Source organism: Engraulis encrasicolus, chromosome 2, assembly GCF_034702125.1.
Source record: "Engraulis encrasicolus isolate BLACKSEA-1 chromosome 2, IST_EnEncr_1.0, whole genome shotgun sequence".
NCBI classification, from domain to species: Eukaryota; Metazoa; Chordata; class Actinopteri; order Clupeiformes; family Engraulidae; genus Engraulis; species Engraulis encrasicolus.
Window position 1 is genome coordinate 1,026,213 of NC_085858.1, and position 18,811 is coordinate 1,045,023.

Here is an 18,811-nt window from a genome sequence, read left to right on the forward strand (position 1 = left end):
CTTGATCCGGGTGCCGATCGGTATCCAGCGCAACTCAATAAATAGAGGAGTAACATGGGTCCTTTTGGGTTGATTGAATATCAACCGTGCCGCTGCATTCTGGACCATCTGCAGTGGCTTTGGCGCACAAGCAGGTAGACCTGTCATGAATGAGTTGCAGTAGTCAACGCGGGACAGGACAGTGGCCTGGACCAATCGTTGTGTAGAATATTGGGTCAGCACAGGTCTGATTTTCCGCGCGTTGGACATCTGGAATCGACAGGTCCGGGTGACGGAGTTGATGTAGTTGGAGCATGACAGCTCGTCGTCAATCATTAGTAGTAGTAGTATTGTGTACAAAGTGACAACACGCCAGTCCAAGTCTTAATGAAGTTGGCTCTTCTGCCTGTTACAAGATCATGAAAACGTTTTAAGTAGCCTGATTATGTATTACAGGGGCCCTTTAATGGTTGGTATGGCTATTTGAAACCCAATTTTGCTAGTACTTCTGACTCTTCTGAATTAACTTTTCGGTTAAGGCAAATATTTCAAAACACATCTGACAACTCCCAAGTTTGTAACCAATTCTGTATTAATCACTCTTCCATGCGGGACATATGTCCTGATAAATCCCTGACATCAATCACACTGGGCAAGCAGGTATGTGTGATAATATTGGAGATTGCAGATTAAAAATCATTTGCTATAAAATTATTAATGTGAGGTCAGTATGAGTTCGGACAGGATGGCTAATCCTTTGAGATTGACCTGCCAGGCTGAATGTATTTGTATGCCTTTAATCTGATCATGGATCCACTTTAGTTTTGGTAGATGACTTTAAGTGATGAACCACTTAGCAGCATTGACGTAAACTGTTTACACACACACACACACACACACACACACACACACACACACACACACACACACACACACACACACACACACACACACACACACACACACACACACACACACACGTGCGCGTGCACACACACACACACACACACACACACACACACACACACACACACACACACACACACACACACACAAACACACACACACATAGCACACACACATACACACACACACATATATACACACACACACACACACACACACACACACACATAGGCCACATAAAACAGTCAAGTTAAGTAATTTCATTTGCACGCTTGAGGCACATTAGACAAAAAACAACACAGTTGCCCAAAAGAGAGAAAGAGAGAGAGAGAGAGAGAGAGAGAGAGAGAGAGAGAGAGAGAGAGAGAGAGAGAGAGAGAGAGAGAGAGGCATGATGAGAGGCCAGTGGTGGAGGAGCGAGTAGAGGGCCCATTGTCTCATGTCACACCTCTTAATGGCCTCTGCTAGGTGTGACCGCCGATGCGAGTGACATGAGTGGGGCCCGCTCCTGAGTGAGATGAACGAGTGACAGATATGATCTGCTGTCAGGAGATGGCAGGGGCGTACACTGCACACAGAGCTAAAACCAGGGGACGCACAAAACACGTCACTGACTCAGAGGGGAAATTATCCTCCTCTAGGGCCAATGCGTGCACGCACACGCACACGCGCGCGCACACACACACACACACACACACACACACACACACACACACACACACACACACACACACACACACACACACACACACACACACACACACACACATTTATACAGTAGCTTATGTGTGGGCTGACAAACTATTGCTGTAAAAGTATTGTTGTAAAAGTAGTTGTTTAGGTGCCTTTACTAATGTATTGTGTTTTAATTAGCTAAACGTGGTACACTTCAGTTGATGATGTTGTCAGAGTATGGGCCTGATAAATATCACAGAAGTATTTGAGTGAAGGTTGGCTGTTTTTTATTACTATTATTAGGCTATTGAACTGAATTCCCCAAAAGCTTTAGGTTGTTCTGAACCAAACCAAATTTATGCTCTAAAATGGAAATCAGGGGGAACATTTTGTAATAAATCGTCCATTTAATCGACCATTCTTCTTTGAAAACCCTACCACTGGCTGGTCTGTCCTGCTCACCTATAGGGTGTTTGCACTCGATTTTAATTCGCGCACACGCATGCACTCACGTTCAATAGGAGCAGAGACTGAGCAGCGCGCAGCCTTGGCTCTTATCACTGCCCTAGACACAACTTCCACACAGCAGCATCACTTACCGGTAGGCTACTGCAGCTTTTAGCGGACGTGGACTTCTCCATATAACAACTGAGGGAAACTGTTTTTTTTTCATCGCCAAATTTGGTTATCCACAAAAACTGCAGATCTCCTGCGGACTTGAAGTGGTGGATTTTACCCGATTTTTTTTAGGAACAATCGGAGGCTAAGCAGCAACGACAGTGACTCTGTCGGTGAACTCCTGGAGATTTTTGTAGACATTTCGATAAATCATCCGGACTAGTCCATTCCCAAAAACAGCGGCGAGCCGTTTCCTTGCGCCAAACGCGCTATAACATCAGTAAGGTAAGCAGGGAATGTATTTCATATGGAATAGTCTTTTTGTTTAGTAATCATAATAGATAGCATATGTAATGTGTCGGGAAGAATGCTCGGTTAGCCTACTTATTGTTAAAAGATAAGATACGAGGCCCTCTATAGGCTGAAATACTACTTAAAGCGCATCCGGCATAATTGTGTATATTGTGATATGTTACATAAAACTTCAATTTGACTGCGTTGTCCTCGCAATTCTTGTCTCACCCGTCGAAATACTCGCATGCATGATATTATTTGGGTTCGCCTCAATTGACAGATGTTTTTGTCTAAATGCTCAGCCATGGGAAATGTTCACATTTTCTTTGCGCATGAGATCCGTGTTCGCTCCTTTTCAAGCGTTTTTCCCGAGCTGTCACTTAGGGGTGGTAATAACCGCCCGATGACTAAAATAGATTGCCTGCAAGGCATATCGCAGATGTATGTTGCCTGATATCGACGCGCGTGCATGCGTTAAACGATAACCATAGCATTTATGGCAACACTCAACATAACGCATCTGGGCAAAAAAAATGGGGGAAAAATAAAAACAAATGGAGGGACTGCATTCTCCGATAGGAAATAATCTGCTTGGCAATATGTCCTGGCTACAGTGAGACACACTAGCCTATTCTGATGGCCAAAGTGGCTTCGAGTCTTATCAGATGTAGTTGTGTGCCCCAAATCAAAGAGGCGACCCACATCATGAACTTCTGAAGTTCGCCCCTAGACCTGAAACAGCCTTATCTGCTCTGTTTCGCACTGAAGTATAACATTGGCCAGAACAAATATGTCATCACAAGCGTGATTCATTGCCGTTCCATTATAACTTCTGACTAGAGAAAGACGAGGGACATATGCCTCAGGGATTGGTTTATTTTAGGAAAACAAAATTCAGGACATATATCCGGCTGGCTATCGAGGGTTCCCGTCGCTGCGAGCGCAGCGCAGCGCATAACCACTCAGTAGAGAAGTGGGATATATTTGCCTTATGGCAAGGTCCTGTCTTTCCTGTCAGTCCGGGCCGCCATTGGCTGACTCCTCACATCAGCCCTGCTTCTCCCATGTAGCTGACCCCGATACAGGCGAAGGCAGAGAGGAGGCAAGGTTAGTTTTTGTCTGTAGGCAGAATACACATCAGCACCATTTCAGATGCTGCTTTCACAAGTTCATCATTCTGTGGTAATTACTACATTTGGGAGACGACTTTTAAAAAGCAGAGTCTTCTCAGTGTTTTAGAGGAATCACGTATCAGAAATCTGAACCAAGGGAACAAGATGTCTGTCTTAGGCCTTTTTTCTGTGTTGGTGTAAAACAGGACTGTAGCTGGTTTCTTGTAAGACAAACCACAAACAGTGTCATGGAGCGGTCCCATTTCCCCCTCTTACTTTCTGTTTAGGTCACCGTTGACAATTGATTATGTTAAAGATAAGGAAACATGCAAGTCAAATGTTGGGTTCTATACCATGAAGCCATATAATCAGGGAGCAGTGCTGAGGAATAGGCCATTTGCATTATATTGGGATGCGATGCAAATAGCTTATATTGGGAAAAAAATACCCGTATGTGTGTTTACTTGTGTGTGTTATGCATGTTTAGTCTCTAGACCACCATTTGTAATGTTTAGTTTCGCTCTGTGCGTGCCACAGGTTTGTTTCCTTCGGGTGACCGTCCCCCAGTAGAACAGCTGCCATGGATGAGTTGGACCTTCCCCAGATGAAGAAGGAAGTGGAGAGCCTGAAGTACCAGCTGGCCTTCAAGAGAGAGAAGTCTTCCAAAACTGTCACTGAGTAAGTAAGAAAGCGCACCCTCTCTCTCTCTCTCTCTCTCTCTCTCTCTCTCTCTCTCTCTCTCTCTCTCTCTCTCTCTCACTCTGTAGCTCTCTCTCTCTCACTTACTCACAAACACAAACACACATACGCGCACGCGCACACACACAGACACACACACACACACACGCGCGCGCACACACACACACACACACACACACACACACAGCCCACCACAACTCACCACAGCAATGCCAATGTGAATACATAATGAATACGAGAAATTTGATGGTGGTGGTAAGTATTTGCAAAAATGGTAACATTTGTGAATTGGCAGCATGAATTCTGGAAAGAAACTGCTAAAAATATTACACAGTGCACCTTTATTGTGTGTGTAGTGCAGGCTGTATTATGATCGCATAGACATAATTGTAGGCTATAGGGATGGGTATTGGCTAAGTGTCCACGAGCCACTGCACATCACGGTACACATGCCACCATGCAATCCTATCCCGATGCTTTGCGATTGATGTATCTTTTCAATGCATTGAGATATTTCCTTCAGTAAATGTGTAAAAATGCAGCTTATTTGTAAGTTTCTGTGTGGTATTTATTAGTCAGTTCATTTTATTTAAGCATTTTAGCATCTGGTAGAGAGCTTTGATCACAAGAGAAATATGACCTACTCTCTACTGAACAAAATGAACCAGTGGGAAGTAGATTTTTTTATTATTAAGTAATCAATTGTCATGAATAGATGCAGTATATCGGGAAAATAAGTAACGCGATACCTTGTCATGAATCAATGTAGTATATTGTGAAAGTATCGCGATGCATTGCCATGATGATTGTTTTGCACGCCCCCACTAGGCTACGATGTACTTTCTCCATTTTAAGGAACTCACAACAAATGGGTTAGGCTGAGCCCTGTCACTTACTTCCACTGTGATTAGACCTGTGGCTCAATGGAGTGACCAAATCTTAGCACTGTAGTGATAACAAAGGCAAAACTTATAAGCTGTTCATCAGCAACTCTCAGACACTGAGAGGGCATGTCACAGAATGGCTTAATTGGGAAACAATAAGTAGGCATCTCACAGAAGAGACACACACTGAAGCCCCAGACATCCATGATGTTCTCAAACACACAAACACAACTACACTCCCAAACACTTGTGCGGTGTATCAGTATGTAATAGTGTACGTATCTTAAATGTCACCCAGCTGCAGCCACCAAGGGTTGCTCTGTCACTGGGAGGTGAAATTAGCTAGCAGTGAGTGATGAGCGGCATCTGCGGTTGTTTTGCCTTCTGCATCTCAGCGGTGCCAAAGGGGAAAAGAGGTCTCCCATGCCTCAGTCCCTCTCCACAGCAATTATCCCAGTGGCTCTTGGCCCTGGTGGTATATGTCACAGACAGAGCGCACAGTGGCCGTGAAGACAGGAAGGAGTTGTCCACAGGAAGAGAGGGATTCACTTTGCCTGGTTACCACCAGACCTAATCACAAGTCTTTCAGACCTGAACGATTGTGTAGAACTAAAGGCAGTATGGGAGTTCCCAGGCTAGGATTCACTTGGTTGTGAGGCAGAACGGATGTACATTATGACACCAAAAGGATTTAGCTCTAAACTAGTGGAGTTCGTCTTGGAGCTAGACAGGCATTTTGGGCCTAATCAAAGGGAACCTCATCAGTTCTAGTTGATGTAAGACGGAACACTAGTATGAGGATGAGGAACGAAGCGCCTCTCATGCTCCTAAAACAAGTCCAGTGCTTACAACTAAACTCTTTGGCTAGCATGACCTGGAGTAGGGCTTCCCCCAACACCCTTCAGCATTCATAAGAACACGTCGGAGATCCACATGGCGATTTTTTTTTGCACAAATTACACATTCACATCATTTGTCACAAATGATGTGAATGTGACACTCTTCATGACATTCACTCTTCATTACTCCGTCCTCAGTCCTCATACAACAGAATCGCCCCAACGTTCTCACCTCCAACACCCCCTCCACTGCTCAACTTCAACTATCAACCCAACTGACAACACTGCCATCATGTCACGCCATGCGAACAGCTCATTTCCCCTCTGTCCCAGGGTAGTCGGCCTAAAATATGCATGAGCGTAATTTCTCTGCTATAAATTAGATTTCAGTAGGGCAGAGAGTGCAGGGCAGTATGGTGTGGTATGTGCCGAGCTTATGTGGATTTTTGCTTGTGGAGTGATTCCTAAGCCTTTCATACCCTCAACGGCATCATCACAACATAAATGGGTCTTTCAGGGACTTCGGTCATCACAAGTAGCTTTTAGAAACCTGTTAGGAAGGCTAAGACTAGACTTTGAGGCTGGGAATTTCTTGTCTTTGTGAGCTAAGATTAGTTTCAGCTTCCCCTGAGCTTCCTAATTTCTCCATGTTAATGAAGAATCATGATACTGTAGGAGAGGGCATGTGAGAGCAGGACTAATTGGTGTTGTCCTGTTCCGGAAATTCCAGCCCCCCTTCCCCGCCCTTACTTGTGATTTAGATCTGAAGCATGTTCAGTAGGGACGCTGCTGCACAATGTCCTTCTTTGACATCTGATTTATGTATTTATGTACTGTATGTAGGCCCTATGTATGTATGTATGTATGTATGTATGTATGTATGTATGTATGTATGTATGTATGTATGTATGTATGTATGTATGTATGTATGTATGCATGCATTTATTTATGTATTCATTTATTATAAACTTATTTTCTTACTTATTTGTGTGTATAGATGTTTTATATATTTATAATCATATGTTTGTTTAGGTTCCATGTTGAACTCCTGCTGTTGTTCTGTTTTTTTTTCCACCTTATCCCCGTCATCCTCGAGCATATGACTGTACGTCATATTTTCCCTCAGTCCCCTGCAATGCCCTGAGCACATGAGTCATAAGAAGACTGACCATTCACTGTCGTCATGACGGTAGATGAAAGGGCCCTCCTGCCTGTCTGTGTACAGTATGGACATGCACATGAAGCTCCATACTAGTCTGATGTTCATAGAAGCAGCTGCTAGGCTACCTAGCCACTCATGGCACATATAGACACACTCAGCAGATAACAGAAATGCACGCGCGCCCAAACACACACACACACACACACACACACACACACACACACACACACACACACACACACACACATGTGCACGCGTACGCAGCGTGCACACCACACACATACAGGTACACGTGCAAACGCGGGTACAAACACACATAGTGTTTTGACATAAGTGTATGCATACAAAAGGAAAGACTCCCACCAATAGCCCGGTGCCGTTATAGTGATATTCTCCAGATAGCAGTGTGGGTAGCACTTAAGTCTTTATTTGGATAGTCGACACATAGAGATATTACAGACGGTTTTCTCAATATCTTTTTCATGTCGATGTTTATTGTCTGCTGACTTGCTAACTAAATCAAAAACAGACCCTAAAAACCTGACCTTTAGGAGACAGACTCTGTACATTAAGACCTTGTCTTAGCATCAGTAAATAGCCTGTACAACAATCTGTAGTGAATGACCACTGTACATTACATTACATTACACTTACGGTACTTTAGGGCAGTCATGGGTAAGTGGTTAGGACATCAGACTTGTAGCCCAAAGGTTGCCTGTTCAACTTGCAACCTGGTTGGTGGGGGAGTAATTAACCAGTGCTCTCTCCCATCTTCCTCCATGACTGAGATACTCTGAGCATAGTACCGTCCCATTGCACTACTCCCTTGGGAGCGCCATTGGGGGCTGCCCTTTGCACGGTTGAGGTATAAATGCAATTTCGTTGTGTGCAGTCACAGTGTGCACTTGTGTGCTGTGCAGTGCTGTGTCACAATGACAATGGGAGTTGGAGTTTCCTAGGTGGGCTTTCACGCTTTCACTTAGCTGACACTTCTATCCAAAGCGACTTACAGATATTACAGGGTATCGGTTACAGTTGCTGGAGCAATATTTAGGTAGCCAGGCCACGCCCTCCTAGTGACGCAACACCATCAGTCAGGTCAAGAGCAATGTAAATATTGTTTCTGATCTCCTGAAAAAACGGGAACTCCACCCACTTTTTCGGACATTCTTCAACCAGTAGCAAACCTAGGGCGGCGGGTCAACCATGTCATTTGGGAAACGTTAGTTGTTATGGTCTTGGTCAGACCATGTCTCGAAGAGATTTGAAAGTCGATAATAATCAGGCTAATATTTAGGTGCCTTGCCCAAGGGCACTTTAACCATGGATGGAAGTGTAGGAGGAGGGTCAGGGAGGATTCAAACCTACAAGCCCCCTGATTGAAAGAACAACTCCCTTACCATTAGGCCACGGCCATGCTACTACTGAGCAGTCATTGGACCATCCAATGAAAGTGGAGCTGTAACTTGATACTATTGTTTAGCACTTTTAGCAATTGTCAGCTCATTTTTCATATCCTTTCCGGGAGTACAGTGTTCCTTAGACATATTTGAAGATATCCTTTCATAATTCAAGGTGACTTAGAGACATAGAGCATTAGCAAGTTATAGCATATGAGCCTGAGGAGATACTGTAGATCCTCAGGGTTGGGGTGGTACACTTGCGTCTCAGCGTTCATTTACGCTAAGGAAATATTTAGTCTAAAACATGTTTGGCATGTTGTGTTTGTTCTCTGAACTCTGAATCGAGTTTCCACTTGAGTTGTCATCGGCTGGTTAGGCAATTAAAAAGTAATGTAGCCTAGAAGATTACATTTTCATTTCATTTATTAAATTCACCAAGTGAGAATGGAGTTAACAGTGTCATCGGCCCTGACAAGTCATGGATAGGTTTGGCTTTGAAAATAAGTATGAGTCTCAATAAGCAGGAGTCACATATAGCCTACTTCCTTTAGATACCTGATACTTTCTGTCAACTTGGGCTGGTGTTCAGCCAACTGTTAATATGTAAAGTACATAAACTCAACAGTCGAGTTTAATATCACCCAAGGCTTACACCAAACAACACACATGTAGGCTTGCCTCTGTTTAGTGTCTGGTGGCTATGAATGTATAGGAAAGGAGGAATCCAAAGTCACAGGAGTGTTCCCTCAAATGGTACTTAAGGGAAACACTATGAGGAACAGAGAAAATCTATTCTGTAGTAGTACTACTGGAGCTAGCCAAGACTAGATGAAGATGGGTGATAAGCTATTTGTCATTTTTATGTGTACTGGTGACATGCAAACATGACTGTTAGATTTCAGGCTCAGAAATGCACGTTTTGTTTAAAATTAAAGTGCAGGGGAAGCGTAATGAAATTTGATAGTTCTAAATAGAGTTCTTCAGCGGAAGCGGAAGCATGTAGTAGATTGTAGTCTTTCATGTTAGCATTTAAGGACGTCCTGGTTCCTATCGGCTTCCGGCCTCCATTGGGAATGAATAGGGGTAAATTTCAAATAAGCTCCGAGTGCAAGCACGCGCTTAGCGAACCCCCGCAAACTGTCGAGGGTGTTAAAAATAGGCTGTAGGTATGACATGGTTGATCATTTTGTGTCAAACTTCGACATAAATACGATGTTGCGTCCATATGCTAAACCCGGAAGCTTTTGGCGACTACAGAAGCGGCGCCTGTATCTAACGGCATGTACGTGCGGAAGGTTGTACCCATGGCAACCAAAGGAAAGTATGTAGTTCGGAAGTTTTAATGATCAGAAAGGGGTTAGCAATATTGAATTATAATCGTCATGATTTAACATGTGAATACACCAACATGATGATACGATCCGTTCCACTAATGAGAAAGGGATGCGGGGACACGCTAATGTTCGTTGTTGCCGTGCAACTTATATTTTTGCCAAACCTGAATCTCTATGGCGTTTTGCAATGTAAAAAATCGCCATGGAACCGGTAGTCCAAACGCCGCATACAAGTTGACGTCAACGCTGAAGAGCTCTATAGGGCTGCACGATTATGGAAAAAATCATAATCCCGATTATTTTGGTCAAAATCGTAATCACGATTGTTAATCACGATTATTGATTTTTTGCAGATTTTTTTGAAAATGATAACAAAGATGAAATATAACCAAGAATGAATTATATATGGGATGAGCAAAACAAAATGAATTGTAATAATTTTGTAAAGGCAATAGCATGAAACTTAGGTGGACAGATTTCTGGCCAGAAACACCAGCCTGTCAGTATGTTCTGGCTACAAGGATGCCCTCAAAGGTAGGTCACTATTGCCACGATTAAATCACGATTGAAATCACGACTTCGATTTCACAATTTTATCACGATTTTCGATTATTTTCCATTAATTGTGCAGCCCTAGTTCTAAATTAACAACTGCACTCTATTCTCTGCTCGTCTGACATTCGTCTATTTTCTGCGCGTTAAAGGGGTAGTTCGCTATTTTAGACATTAAGCCCTGTTTGTGTGACTTCTGGGGTGAATTAGACATGTACTCATCACAATTTTGACATTTGGTGCTGAACGGAGAATTTTGGTATTCAATATTGCAGCCCCCCACCTGTACATAGACTCCAATGGTGCACTCAAGCAATCGATCACAAAATAGCATTAAACTTTCGTTTGAAAAGACATGGAACTCACCGTGTGGTCAGTGGTGAACAGCGATAAATTGACCCAAAAATCGCCACGAAATATGCCTTCAAACCATTGTTTAGCATTTGATGGAACTACTTTTTCCCAGACGTTGAATAATAGCAGCTAGACATCCAGCCAGTAGGTGGCGATAATGAGGTATTTTTGTGAGGACTAGAGAGAAGAAGAATATTGCTGTCTTTGAGAAAGCTAGTAGCTACTGCTTCACACACTCGTTTTTGCTGGCAAACACCATCTAATCTTTTCATTTCAACCTCTTTTTTGTTAGCAAGGACAATACAGACAAAAGGACAGAAGCAGCATTTATGTATTTTGTTATGTAATTCGGTAGAATAGGAGTTATTGATCACAGCGCGAATGGAGAACCTGAACGTATTTCTGTTGATGCCTGCCTGTGTAACTGGTCGGGATGTAAGCAAAAAACGTGGATTATGTGCTTTGATCAAGAGAACTTCTAAGTGCCAAAAATCAACGGGAAAAGACGCCCGAGATCCAGAGGCGAGGGATTGGATTGTCAGAAAGCAGGTCAGTAACTACTAGTAATCATTTCAATGTGTAGCCAACAACACCTATAGTTCTACCATCTACTAATAAAATTGTCTCAAAGCACTTGCAAAATCAACTACACCAGCTCTGGAGGCTACCGTCCGAGGTTCATGTTAGAAAGTGCACACATTCAAGGCACTAATATAATAGTCTCTAAAGACGCTGGACGCAATCATAACATGACATAGTTTCATAACATGAAGGCCCAGTCTACTAGCGCAGCTGTGTGGTTGTACTTATTAGCCAACAAAACTTTGCTAATGCCTTGTGCATTTCCCCGTTATTTTCAGAGGCACTATCCCTCCTTCCCTAGACCGTTCTAGGCTACACAAGATCCAGAGAAGGGAAGATTTCTACAACCGAAGAAGGTATGTGTTTGCTTTGCACTATACTGTATCTCGTAACTGTTGCACTTTCCTAGAAGTTTCACTGCATAACACATTCATAGCAGCTATACACTTTGCATGAAGGATTCATGACTAGGCCTACTTGATTCAATATCAAACCTCTCATAAACATGGAAAACAAAGGACAGCAACTTGTCAAAATAAAAAATAAAAATTGCAAAGCAGTACTCGGCTATTTTCCTCCTGAACATGTCCTGATTGCAACCAATTTACTACAGTGCCAGGAACAGAATATGGTCAAGCAAATATTTTTCATTCAAATGTTCTGTCCCTGGTTGTAAATCCAGTAGGGGTGAGATTATTTAGTGGCATGTGGCATCCAGAAGTGGCATGCCAAAAGAAGGCTTTACATGTTTATAGTGGACAGCATTGTTCACTCACTCTCCTCACTGACAGGTTAGGTTTAGGCACAAGTTTTGTTTTTGGCACAGTTCAACAAAGTGCACTTGTAGTGGCATGTGCTACAGCAGGCCTAATCTGAATTATCATTGAGGGTTCTGAACAAGACAAGTTGCTGTCCTCAGTCCGCTAGGTTCATGAAAGGTTCGGTATGAATGGATCTTGCAACAATCGTGTATGTTCCATGCAAACTTATACAGCTGTGCTACAAATGTAATATGCAGGAACATGTCAAGTAAACTGTTACCGCAGTAACTAATCTTCATCAGTTGTAGGCTATTAGGGCAACTGATATACTTTCAATGTCTCAGTAATCCATTTCATGATGAAAACCATTTTTCAGTAAATTAAAATATTGTTCATGAAGAAAACCTTACCAAGTATTCCATGCTATATTCATATGTTCAATAAGTTAATACATTTCAATTTATTGTCCTGAACAGATTCATGATCCAGTTTCCACCAACCCATCGTTCTCCATCTGGTGTTCTCCATCTGGCGAAAGATGATCCTATCTGTAAACAAGTTTTCCACTGTTCTTTGTAAAATATACATCACAATAATAGAAGAAAAATGCATCACAATGTGTTGAAATAAATGTTATTTTATTTACAACAATTTCCCTGTCATTATTGAAATAATAATATGTACGACACCATTTTTTTCTGATAATTACACAGCCATGACACCGAGACATGTGCTCCATTGACTGTTATTTAGATGTGGTCTTTCAGTCTTTAGGAAATCTACTTTGGTGCTTCTTTCCAGAGACCTTTTAAGGAGGTTTAGAGGCAATGTTCTGGAGCTGTAAAATGTGGTTGGTCATCAGATGCGTGTTTCTCCTCTCTTCTTTTCCTCCAGAGCCCCCTGTAAAGACATGCCAGTATTGAAACTGAGGAAAAAGCCGGCACAGCCTTGTGTTAGGTTGGATATTGTAGTTACTTCAAATTTGACACAGCAATATTTCTCAAAGAGGAAACCTTTGGACCATACGGCCTTGTCACAAGATAAATAAGATGTAATGAAAACTATTTTCAGTCAAAACCCAATTTTGACAGTGTGTGGTTACTACACTTTTCCTTTGTACAGCAGAATAGACAACTGCATTATTCTGGAAATGCATATCCAAAATCACATCAATAATGCTGTTGCAGTTTCTCCTAAGAGATGTCTTTATGTCACATACCGGTATGTTTGAACTGAGTCAACTGCTGCAGAACTTTCAGAAGTCATTTATCCTCCATGGTTGCCTGTAGACGCTGGGACTGGGGTTGAATCCAATTCCTCTTCAGTTAGTCATCCAGGCTTAGATGATCCCCGTGTTCTTTCCATTCATGTTCTCCAAGTAGTGAAGTCCACCGCTGCACAATTTGCTATAAAACAGTGCATTGTTACTTATACGACAGGTATTGCTTGACATTATCAGAAATTGTGCATTGCAGTGACATGTATTTCTTGTGTGATTACCTCTGCACTTCCTCCACCAGTGAAGCAGGAAAACCAACAGCCTCAGCAGCACCAACAGCCTGCAATATAGTATAATAAATCATAAATATTCAATTATCAATTGACAACACTTCTTAGGCACTAGGTGTGCATTTATGCCTACATCTTTAGAAAACAAACTCACACAGAGAAGGAGGAGCAACATTCCCAAAACATATGAGTGCATAGGTGCAGCCAGACAATCAGTTCTCTGCTCAGTCATGGGGAGGGGTGGCATGCATCTGTTTACTCCACAGATACTGGCTCCCTCATCAGGCGTACAAATTAATAAGTACGCTGAGCACGTGATATTTCATGACGTGATTTCAGTGAAGGGGGAGAAATGCTTTTGTTTACTCAACATGGCTCCCTCATAAAAGCTACAAAATAATAATGCTTCATTTCGTACCACCCAAGCTTCTATTCGAGTAGGCTGCAGAGCATTCAATTGGTCATGGCCATTGTGCTAGTTTCCTGTTTTTTTACTGCTGCTGATACTTGCACAACGAAAATGAAATGACAGGTCTACAAGTCGTACGTCTTTCATCATTGTACAACACAGAGCGAATGCATTATCACTAGCCTACAATATTAGGATGGATGGCACTAAAGTTTGGGCATAATAACAGTGATGGTCCGCATTGTGTGTATTTTGAAAGCCCTTTGAGACAACTTTATGTGATGCTGCGTAATTATGTTGTATTGTTGAAGGCTACACATTTAGGACCTACTACTGATACCATGCAGAGATTTGGGCTTGTAGTTACTGACCTGGTTTCTGACCATCCAATTCCTCGCCTCCGGTCTCGGACGTCTTTTCCAGTTGATTTTTGGCACATGGTCTCTTGATCAAAGCCCTCCTTACATAGATCCACGTTCTTTGCCTACATCCCCGCCAGTCACACAGGCAGGCATCAACAGAATTACGTCCAGGTTCTCCATTCGCTCTGTGATCAATAACTCCCATTCTACCGAATTACATAACAAAATACATAAATGCTGCTTCTGTCCTTTTGTCTGTATTGTCCTTGCTAACAAAAAAGAGGTTGAAATGAAAAGATTAGATGGTGTTTGCCAGCAAAAACGAGTGTGTGAAGCAGTAGCTACTAGCTTCCTCAAAGACAGCAATATTCTTCTTCTCTCTAGTCCTCACAAAAATACCTCATTATCGCCACCTACTGGCTGGATGTCTAGCTGCTATTATCCAACGTCTGGGAAAAAGTAGTTCCATCAACTGCTAAACAACGGTTTGAAGGCATATTTCGTGGCGATTTTTGGGTCAATTTATCGCTGTTCACCACTGACCACACGGTGAGTTCCATGTCTTTTCAAACGAAAGTTTAATGCTATTTTGTGATCGATTGCTTGAGTGCACCATTGGAGTCGATGTACAGGTGGGGGGGCTGCAGTATTGAATACCAAAATTTCAGCACCAAATGTCAAAATTGTGATGAGAACATGTCTAATTCACCCCAGAAGCCACACAAACAGGGCTTAATGTCTAAAATAGCGAACTACCACTGACAGGCATGCCTACCTACCTACCCACCTGATTCTCATTCTCCGCTCAGCCATCATTCAACGGATTCATAAGTGCAATGACAGTTGGCAGGCCCTTCAATTATCAGCACCGCATGTATTCCCCGCCCACCCGCTCCAAGTCAGAAACTCGCTTTCTCGCTCGTACCCACCATCCGCCCCATTCATCATCGTTTTATCCAGGATTCCACCTTTGCGCATATTCGTGGGCCCGGGTATTGTCCGAGCTCTCAGTTGGAGCCCTGTACTCCCGAGCCCAAGCATCGTTTTTTAAACATAGCCAACATCGTGGCTATGTTTAGTAATTTCAGCACCATGGCCAGCGACCTTGCCCAATACGCTATTTTCGCTATTTGCTTTTAACTTACGTTCCTCGAGTGCAGTGGTCCAGCGACCCCATAAAGCACTTTCATGATTTCTCGAGTGCAGTGGTCCAGCGACCCCGTAAAGCACTTTCATGATCGGTTCGTCGCGCGGACAGCGATTCTCCTGCGAGAAACCCACGATCATGAGAAGCCCATTCTCCAGCGAGAGCAAAGATGTATGGCTACTGAATTCTAATTTTAGATAGCGCACTTAAGAATGATATTTTGCTGTTGACTGGTTGTGTGTTACAGTGTGTTTGTCAGTGGCTCCTTAAGGCGCATAATTAGTAACTTTAAATTCCAGCTTTGGTATGTGACCACACTCCAACTCAAAAGGACAAGTCCAGTTACTTACAATTGAATGTCTAACTAACATGACATAGAAGAATGAGAATCTTTGCAGGCACACTGTGTGGATATGTCTCTTCCTGTGCTCTCCATATGGCAAAATTCAAACCCAAAACAATGATTTACAGCTTTACTTTTGTTAGTAGTTTTTTTTCAACCTGTAGAATGTGAAATAAGCATGTGAACGGTTCTCTCACTCTGCTCCCTGTTTAGCCTGGTGAGATGGATTGAAGATGTATGGTAGATTTCAAACGCAAAATTATGATTTGCAATGAGTTTTTCTAATCCCTAGTATGTGAAATGACCATTTGAACTGTTGTCTCCCTCTGCTCTCTGTTTAGTCTGGTGAAATGGATCGAGGATGGCGTGCCAGATGACCCCTTCCTGAACCCGGAGCTGATGAAGAACAACCCCTGGGTGGAGAAGGGCAAGTGTGTGATCCTCTAGAAGACGCAGGCGGATTCATGTCTGTCCCTGTCCCCCGTCCACCTCCCTTTCCACCCTTCTCCTACCCCGTTTGTCCCCTGCCTCGATCCCACGCTTGCCAGAGGAATTACAACACTGTTTATAAGCCTACCCACCACCCTGATCCCCCACCCCCATTACACCTCTCTACTCTGCCCCTTTTACCTTACCCCTCACTATGAATGTACAACAGACACCCCGACGAGGACCACTGCTACTTTTACACTGAAGCATTACCACCTTACTGTCACACTTGCAAGAGTTTAAGGAAGAAAAAAAAAATATTTGCCATGCATTACTGTTACAATCATGAATATCTATATATCTTTATATGCCGTAAATGGATTTGACTCTCTAGCATATTGATTCCTTTTAGGTGTTGTCTCTGTTGCTTGCGCTTTTTTGATAACACGTTCAAGCGTATACTCACTGCCAACACTGGTCTGCTGGGCTGTTGGCAACCTAAAAGAAGAGGGGAATGGAGAAGAGAGGAGAAGAGGGAAGGGAAGGGGAGGAGGGGGAGGGGAAGAGAGAGGGAAAGGAGGAAAATAGGAAAATGAGGAGAGGAAAAAGCACTACAGCATCAAAAAGCAGCTTGGCTTTATTTAGAAACACTGAGAGCCCAGTCAGTCGTGCTACACCTCCCCTTGGTCTCTCTCTCTCTTTCTCTTTCTCTCTCTCTCTCTCTCTGTCTCTCTCTCTCTCTCTCTCTCTCTCTCTCAACTGGGTGGCCTGAAATCAGTCCAGCTGGCCAGATGCCCGTATGCCTCGTTCCAGCTGACCCTCTCCCCCAAACCCTTAGAAACCCACCCACATGCCCCACTTCCACCCTCCCTATCTGTAATGTACCGTTTGGAAAGGTGAGGTGTCTGCACCTGCCTAACCACATGCTGGTTTTACCTGGTGTGGCACCCCATCCCCATCCACATCCCCATCCTCATCTCCAAGGCGACCCAATTCCCAACTTTGCACCTCTGCTGAAGGTGTCCAGCACCTGGGCCCCAGTTTTGCTTTTAGCCGTACTTCAGTGGGACGTTCTGAGAGCTTAAACACCTTGCACGTTTTTTGGATGTTTCTGTTCGGTTTTTTTCTCCGCTTCCCTGGACAGTTCATTAGAGTCCAGCACAGCTAACGCACGTGTCCAGTTGAGGTAGCGAGACAGAGAGAACACAACACACAGTACACTCACTGAGGCACACCTGTTTTGTTTGGGTTTTCCCTCTTCTTCTTTCAAACATGTACAGCCAGTGTCTACTTAATTTATTAACTTATTTATGGTAATTTATTTATTTATGGGTTTTACAATTTACTACTGAATCTGTAGGTGCTGTTAGCTTGGGGAGTAGTTTTGGACTTGCTATTTTTATGCCTGCACCCTGCGTCCATTGAATTAAAAAAAAACAAAAAAAAACATGCAACACCTTGCCAGTTCACCATCAAATACTGCCTTGTACACAACCTCCTTAAAAACAAGAATGTATGTATGGGTATCACAAAGGGTTGGCCTGCCATCCACCACCCAAGCTTTGATTTGTGTGTGTATGCATGGAGCTTAAATGCTGTGACCAGTTAGAGAGGCTTTTGGGTCAGATATTTAACAGCACAGTCTGTAAGACTGCCAAGGCAGTAATCACGAAAGGCAAGGATGTTTATTGGTTGTTTCTGGTTCTTTTGTTTTGTTGGCTTTTTGATTTTTCATTTGTTTCATTTTTATATTCAACATCTAGTAGAATGCTGTCTCTCTATTTAGCAATGTACTGATCGTGGGAGTGCTTTGGGATATATTATGCATAAGATCAATTACTAGTTTAATGATGAAGCAATAAGCAATGATGATTTTTTTATTGAATGTTTTACAAAAAAAAACATTTATCCTAATGAATAAAGTAGAGGATTTTTAGACAACTTCGATGTCATTTGTGTGTTTGTATCTTTAAAAAGGTGAAGAAATGTGTGAAATAAATCCCACACGATACTGGCAAAGATCTTGCCAAGCAATGATTATTTTTTTTGCCCTAATGCTCAGACCAAAGTGCACACAGACATTACTAGCATATGAGATTAAATGTTTCCCGAGTCCTACCACACAAAAAACCCCAAAAAGGCCAAATGAAATATTGACACGCCTCAAAGAGAATAATATTGTCGCTGCTGGTGTGTGTTTCTCCGCATCATCCTGCTGTGGCCGTGTGGCAGCTGGTACAAGGCATCTCCTGCAGCGAAAATGGATTTAGTGTCTGTGTCAAGCACAATAAGCACAGGAAGACTCAACGACACAGTCTCCATGACTACATCATGTTGCAGACACACGAGGCAAGCACACGCAAGTGCAATGGGCTCTGGGGGTTCTAAGAAAGCCGCCGCCGCCACCATGCACCCACCCACCTTTCTCCTTCTGTTCCATCTTGCACTATACTAGTCC

The 18,811-nt window shown here is 43.0% G+C and overlaps 1 protein-coding gene and 2 long non-coding RNA genes across 4 annotated transcripts; 2 read left to right on the forward strand and 1 right to left on the reverse strand.

Moving 5' to 3' along the window:
• Positions 1-1,835: 1,835 nt before the first annotated feature.
• On the forward strand, positions 1,836-18,366 carry gng13b (guanine nucleotide binding protein (G protein), gamma 13b). Its single transcript, XM_063212221.1, has 3 exons — positions 1,836-2,463; positions 4,122-4,262; positions 16,266-18,366. Exons 2-3 carry the CDS (start codon positions 4,165-4,167, stop codon positions 16,369-16,371), a joined length of 204 nt encoding a protein of 67 aa, XP_063068291.1. The 5' UTR covers positions 1,836-2,463; positions 4,122-4,164; the 3' UTR covers positions 16,372-18,366.
• LOC134459780 (uncharacterized) lies at positions 10,885-12,780 on the forward strand. Its single transcript, XR_010036879.1, has 3 exons — positions 10,885-11,360; positions 11,672-11,749; positions 12,631-12,780. It is a non-coding gene; the product is annotated as an uncharacterized LOC134459780 (long non-coding RNA).
• On the reverse strand, positions 12,987-14,852 carry LOC134459787 (uncharacterized). 2 transcript variants are annotated; one of them, XR_010036881.1, is made up of 4 exons: positions 14,444-14,852; positions 13,655-13,713; positions 13,374-13,560; positions 12,987-13,054 (listed from the first exon to the last, which is right to left on the reverse strand). It is a non-coding gene; the product is annotated as an uncharacterized LOC134459787 (long non-coding RNA). The 2 variants fall into 2 exon arrangements; XR_010036880.1 differs by having other exon boundaries at positions 12,994-13,079.
• Positions 18,367-18,811: the final 445 nt, after the last annotated feature.

Excerpts from the sequence above, each read along its gene's own strand:
- gng13b (XM_063212221.1), top strand. The coding sequence starts at position 4,165 with ATGGATGAGTTGGACCTTCCCCAGATGAAGAAGGAAGTGGAGAGCCTG. Across the intron at positions 4,263-16,265 it reads TCTTCCAAAACTGTCACTGA|TCTGGTGAAATGGATCGAGG; the intron begins GTAAGTAAGAAA and ends CTCTCTGTTTAG.